The sequence below is a fragment of the Trichechus manatus genome, unplaced genomic scaffold (genome assembly GCF_000243295.1).
Source record: "Trichechus manatus latirostris isolate Lorelei unplaced genomic scaffold, TriManLat1.0 scaffold00323, whole genome shotgun sequence".
NCBI lineage: Eukaryota > Metazoa > Chordata > Mammalia > Sirenia > Trichechidae > Trichechus > Trichechus manatus.
In genome coordinates, this window is record NW_004444259.1 from 723357 (window position 1) to 730336 (window position 6980).

The 6980-nt window shown below is 42.8% G+C and overlaps 1 protein-coding gene across 1 annotated transcript in view; it reads right to left on the reverse strand.

Moving 5' to 3' along the window:
* The window catches only part of CD99L2 (CD99 molecule like 2), an 81672-nt gene that overhangs the window by 26879 nt on the left and 47813 nt on the right, over positions 1 to 6980 (reverse strand). The window contains exons 3-4 of the mRNA XM_023725508.1: positions 5580 to 5651; positions 4498 to 4572 (exon numbers count right to left, since the gene is read on the reverse strand). Of these exons, the coding sequence (XP_023581276.1) occupies positions 4498 to 4572; positions 5580 to 5651 (147 nt within the window). The remainder of the gene's footprint in view (positions 1 to 4497; positions 4573 to 5579; positions 5652 to 6980) is intronic.

Here is a 6980-nt window from a genome sequence, read left to right on the forward strand (position 1 = left end):
AAGAAAATCTCTAAACACTTGGAAATTAAACAATACAATTCTAAAAAAAAAAAAAGTCAAAGTGTCAGTCTCAAAATAAATTTAAAAATACATATAAATGAGAATACAAAAGAACAAAATATGTGGGATGCAGTTAAAGCAGCACTGAGAGAAATTTACAGCACTGTATACTTACAATAAAGGTAAGGAAAGGTCTCAAATCAATAATTCAAGTTCCTATCTCAAAAAACTAGAAAAAGAAAAGCAAAACTGAAGGCAATAATAAATGTAAGAGTAGAATCAATGCAATTGAAAATAGGAAAGCAATATAGAAAATAAATGAAACAACATATATGTGTATGTGTGTGTGTGTATATATATACACATATATATAAAACAACTCTCAGCAAATTAGGAACACAGGGGAACTACCCCAATTTGATAAAGAGCATCTAGAAAACATCTACAATTATCATCAGACTTAACAGTAAAAGAGTGAATGCCTTCCTCTAAGATCAAGGAAAGGACAAGGACATCCACTCTTACTACTCTTACTTAACACAGTACTAGAAGTTCTAACCATTGCAATAAGACAAGAAAAAGAATTAAAAGGCATACAGATTGGAAAGGAAGAAATAAAACTGTCCCTATTTGCAAATGACATGATTATCTACGTAGAAAATTCCAAGGAGTACAGAAAAAAAAAGAAAAAAAAAAAAAAACTTCTAGAATGAATCAGTGAGTTCAGTAAGGTACAGGATACAAGAGCAACAAATACAAACTGTATATAATAACAATAAATATATGGAATATGAAACTAAAAACATATCAGGAGCCACAGTGGCACAGTGGTTTAAGCACTCAGCTGCTAACCGAAAGGTATAATTGTTCCAAAAAATGAAATGCTTATATATACACTTATGAAACATGTTGTCATGGATTGAATTGTGTTCCCAAAATAGATCTGTCACCTTGGCTAGGCCATGATTCCCAGTATTGTGTGGTTATTCGTCCATTTTGTGATCTGATGTAATTGCCCTATGTGCTGTAAATCCTTATCTCTGCCTGCAGTTAAAGAGGCAGGAATAGGTTATATTAAAGAGGATTAGGGTGGGATTGTATAACACCCTTACTCAGGTCACAGCCCTGATCCAATGTAAGGGGAGTTTCCCTGGGGTGTGGCCTGCATCACCTTTTATCTTACAAGAGATAAAAGGAGAAAAAAGCAAGCAGAGAGAGGGGACCTCATACCACCAAGAAAGAAGTACTGGGAGCAGAGTGCATCCTTTGGACCTGGGGTACCTATGCTGAGAAGCTCCTAGACCGGGGGAAGATTAATGACAAGGACCTTCCCCCAGAGCTGAGAGAGAAAGCATTCCCCTGGAGCTGGTGCCCTGAATTCTGACTTCTAGCCTCCTAGACTGTGAGAGAATAAATTTGTTTGTTAAAGCCATCCACTTGTAGTATTTCTGTTATAGCAGCACGGGACAACTAAGACACACATACAGGACTTACACGGTAAAAAATTGCAAGATGCTACTGAAAGAAATCAAAGAAGTTCTAAATGAATGGAGAGATATACTGTGTTCATGGACTGGAAGACTCAACATAGTAAAGATGTCAACTCTCCCCAAATGGATCTGTACATTTAACACAAACCCATTTCAGAGAGTATGAACATTTTCCATTTTGATAGACTTTACCAAATTGTCCTCCCAAAAGTTGAACTAAATTTATTACTGTCTACAGAAGTAAAACTGTAAAGGTATAGCCTGATACAAAGAAATACATCTAAAATGCCCTTCTTGCTTTCTCCAGTCCCACAAACACATGCTCACTGCACATTAATATTGAAGAGAATCAGTGACTGGAAAGAAAACTTATTGACGAAACGTAACTATGTAAAGTCCTCTTCTAAGACAGTGGTTCTCAAAGTGTACTTGATGGATCCCTGTGTGTCCGCGAGGTCAAAGTTATTTTCATAATTATCCTTAGCTGCTGTTTGCCCCTTTCACTGGATTGACGTTTTCACTATTGGTGCAAAAGCAATGGTAGGTAAACCTGCTGGCGCCTGAGCATGAATCAAGGCAGCGGCACCAAACGGTACTAGTAGTCATAGGATTCTTCACTGCCACACACTTGCAGCTGAAAGAGAATGCAAGTCCTTGATGAATGTGGCAGGCAGAATTCTAACATGGCCCGCAGATTCCCACTCCCTGGTGTACATCCCCTGTATAATTCCCACAACTTGAATGTGAGAGGGGCCTGTGAAGAGGATGGATGTCACTGGAGTGGATTAACTTACATCTTGTGGATGTAATTAAGGTGCCCAATCAGTTTGATCTTGACTTCATCAAAAGGAAGATTAGACTGGGTGAGCCTGACCTAATCAGTTGAGCACTTTAAAAGATGGCTTAGGCCCCTCCCTGAACTCAGACACTCAAAGCAGCAGCTACTCTCTTTCTTGCTTTCCTGCTGACCTTGAAGAAGCAAGCGGTCGTGAGTTCTACAGCTGCAAGGGCATGAATTTTGCCAACAATTACGTGAGCTTGGAAGAGAACCTCTGTGGTAGGCAGAATAATGCCCCCCCCCCCCGCCAAATGCCAACATTCTAATCACCGAAACCCTGACTTGGGAAAAGGGACTTTGCAGGTGCAATTAAGTTCAGGATGCTGAGATTGTCCTGGATTATCCAAGTGGGCTAGATGTAAACACAAACCAAAACAACCCATTGCTGTTGAGTCGATTCCGACTCATAGTGACCCTATAGGGCCCTTTAAAGGCAAAGAGAGAGGCAGCAGTTTCAGAGTCAGAGTAGGGAAGGTGGAGGATGGGGCCATGAGCCCTCTAGCAACTCGAAATGTCCGAGAAACAGATACCCTCCAGAGCCTCCAGAAGGAACACAGCTCTTACAACAAACTGATTTTAGCCCAGTGAGGCTTATTCCAGACTTGCGACCTCAACAACTTTAAGATAATAAATTTAGTTCTTTTAAGCAACCAAGTTCATGGTAATTCGTTACAGCAGCCATAGGAAATGAAAACAACCTTGAACCTCAGATGAGAACCCACCCCAGCTAACACCAGGATTTCAGCCTGGTTAGAGACCCTGAGTAGAACAACCCAGCTACACGGGACCCACACTCCCAACCCAGGGAGACAATGAAAGAATGAACGGAGATTGTTTTAAGTCACTATGTTTATGGTAATTCGTTATGAAGCAATACAAAATTAATACAAGGAAGCAGAGGAAAACTACTCATTTTATTACGTCCCAACCCTGAGTACAAGCTTTTAACATTCTGTCTGATGGAATGGGACGGAGGGCTAAAGCATTTCTGTTGTACACCAAAGTCTAATAGTTGACTCGATGAGGAAAACCACCTCTGCAATCGTTCAGTTCTGAGTGGTATTAGCTGCTTTTCTCATGGAAGACCAATTTTATTTGAAAGACTAAATGTCAGAGAAACTTTGGTTATTCAGTTGTGAATATTCAGCAAACATTTTCTTGAAATGAATGAAATTATCCTGTCACTTCAAAAATATGATTGAGGGTATTTGTTATCAATGATAAAATTGAAGCTCTCAAGGAAAATTTTAAATTTTGAACAACATGTATTTGGTACCATAATCTTCCCAATACATAAAGATTTGCCCCAGGAGACTGGTGATGATATTAACAAATATGAATTTTGGATGCTGTATAATGAAATTTGGAAGCTCAACACAACTCGGGGCACCAATATTTTCCAAAGGACCAGTGCACGATGTTGCAAAACCATGAATGGGCATAAGATCCATTCAAAGGGCAAGAGAGTCCAATGGTTCAATGGGACTGGGTACAGAAAGGTCACAGATAGGGTTTCACATTCCACACTGCAATTAACCTGTAAGGAACAACCACTTGTCAAATTTTGGTGTCAGATCCAAGAAGAATGTCTACAATGATGTAGAAAGTCTATTGGAATATTCCTCCCTTTTCCAACTGCATAACTAAGCCCAGGTTTTCTTCCCATACTTCAACCATGACAACATATCACACTGACCGAATGCTCAGCAGATGTGCAAATCCAGCTCTTCCATTAAGGCAGACATGACAGAAATTTGCAAAAGTGTACCACAATACCACTCCTCTCACTAAATTCTGTGTTTGTCTTGTCAAACATTTCTCATAAAAATGTCATTTATGTTAACATGTAATGAGCAATTTAAATGCATATATGTAATTTATATACATGTAACTTACATGTATGTGTACATTTAAAATTAATATTTTCCCATTTAAATTCTAATATGATAAATAGATATGACCCACATGAACAAAAACTCTTGAGACCCTCAATTATTTTCAAGACTATAAAGGAGTCCTGAGACCAAATGTTTGAGAACCGCTGTCTTAGGATTCTTACGGGCATTGACTGGCCCCAGCTCTGCCAGGTCAGGGCCGTGGTGCTTACGAAACAGAACGTCACCAGGGAGCTGCAGTGCTGGCTAGTGGTTCTCACCAGCTAAGACTCACCTCCTCCTCCTGCACTTGGTTTCCTGCGGCCATCATCTCGATTATCCAAGGCATCAGCCAAGTCAAAACCATTACCTTCAATGGGCCCCAACACAGAAAGGAAAGAGCCAACTGGTTAACAACTGGGTAGAGGACTTCCCCGAAAAGCAAAACAATACTCGTGAACTCCATTGCTCAGTGCAAACCATGAGTTAAAAGCAACCTTTACATTGGAATCTGACCCCATAATGAAAATACCAATGGGATGGAGCAAGCTACTGCTTTCTGCCTTTGTAGTACGTCCCCAGTTTCTCAACTAATTTCTATTCCCATGTGTGTTTTGCCTAGGCCAGCACTCAGACCATTTTAACAGGATACTCACTGACTGCAGGTTATTAACCCAAGACTCAAAACCAGCTATACAGAATCCGTAAGCTGGACAGTCAAGCAGGGGCTATGTGGTCACAAACCACCCCTTTGAGAGTGGAAATGTGATGACACGAGGGCAGGAACTCTCTCGGGCCACGACTGTCTCTTCACTACAAGGCAGGGCACTTGGAATGCGCTAGAATGCCCCTAAGGCACTGGAAACAGGCTGCGGCATGGGAGCAATAACCGAATTCCCCTCTGTGGGGGCCAAGCTCTTATTCACATCAGTGAAGATGTCTGACTGGTAAAATGGCAAATCTAGAGAAAGACGACAGCAACTAAAGAGTGGCAAAGAAGCAGAGTTCTAAAGTCCTCTACTGACACATGACACTTTCAAATAATGCCATTCCAAAATGCTCCATCTGCCTAAAGGAAAGGTTTGATGGGCTTCATACAACTTCAAACATTACACCTCCCCTGATTTCAGAAAGGGAAGCGGGTGGAAAGAGGAGGAAGGACAAATGCACTTTCCTCCCTGAAATTTTCCCAGGCAGGACTTTTCACAGCAAACACAGAAGACACAAGGACCGGCCAGGTATACAGCATTATGGTAAACCCAATGTTCACATGGAGGCCGTAGCTGGCTGTGCACAGACAGGCTTCAACCTCTGAATGAACACTGCCCGGGCGAAGCTCAGCGTCCTCCCTTACTGCCCTCAGAGCGGTCATGTTACCTGCAGGATTTGCCGGAGCTCTGGTCGTTCCTGGCCTCCTGGTTGTGGTGGTGGCGACATGGTCCCATTTCTCTAAAAAGGGGATAGGGTGGTGAGAACAGCAAGGGTAGCACGTTTAGTAACAAAGCACAGCAGCCGCTTCAGACCTTAGCAAGTCCACATCAAGACTCTTGTCTTCTTCCTTGAGGCTCCCATAGGGCCCTCTATGGTTCACACAACAGCACAGGTGAGTCTTGTATGTTGAAATTAAAAGATTGGGCTGGTGGTTCTGGCCACACTGCCCCATCCCTCCCAGGTACTGCCTCTAACAACTAATAAACCGTAGACAGAACACAGCAAACAAGCACAGGAAAACTCTCAAGGGTGGAAAGAAGGCAGACTGCTGAGAGACCTCAGGACTTGAAAGGCACAGGTGTGAGTTTCCTGGTTTCCTTCCATAGATCTTGGACAGGCGCTGCAAAAGCCTCCAACGGGAACTGCCAAAAGGGAGGGACACCAAAAGCTCCCAGAAAAACCTGTTCTCCCTAGCCAACGGACCTGGGAAAGGGTGGCCTAAAAGAACAGAAAACCTTTTTTGTCTCCTACTCCAAGGAAACACCGTTGGAAAACACACATCCCCTCACCCCCAGTTTCAGCAGGGCCAAGTGAGGAGCTGACTGTCCACCTACAATTCTGCCCTGCAGAACAAGGTGGCAATGCTCTCATTTCTCCAGCTGGCGGTGTCAGCAGAGCCAACCCTCCATCCCCCAACCAGTGGAAGTGAGTGGCACTCCAATTCCCTTCTCAGGCTATGTCAATGAGGCTGAGTGGGTAAGTGGTCTTCCACTGCCCGCCTGGCAGAAGCAGGCGGCTATGCTATTTTCCCATCAGGTGGTATCAGCTGGCTGAGTGAGGAGCTGCTCTGCCATCCACACCTGGTGGAAGCAACTGGTGCTCTGACTCCTCTGCCAGGGCAGTGTCAGCAGGTTCAGAGGTGAGCTGAGCCACTACCCTCACCCAGCAGCAACAACACTTAATGAGGCCTGGCTAGTCACCACTATGCTTCACTCCCCTCCACCCCCAGCCACACAACAGAAAATTATTCATTATACCAATAACCAGGAAAATCACAAATTGGGTGAGAAAAGACAATCAACAGATGCCAGTACTGAGATGAACCAGATGTTGGAATTATGTGACAAGGATTTTAAAGCAGCCATCATAAAAAGGCTTCAACAAGTAATTATAAATTCCCTTCACATAAATGAAAAAATAGAAAATCTCAAGATACAGACAGAAGATATAAAAAAAGAACCAAAAGGAAATCATCAAACTGAAAAATGTCGCAGCGAGCGGCGGAGACAGTAACCATGCCACAACTCTTACAGAGAAGTGGGGCCAGGAGGGTCACTCTGAGGAGTC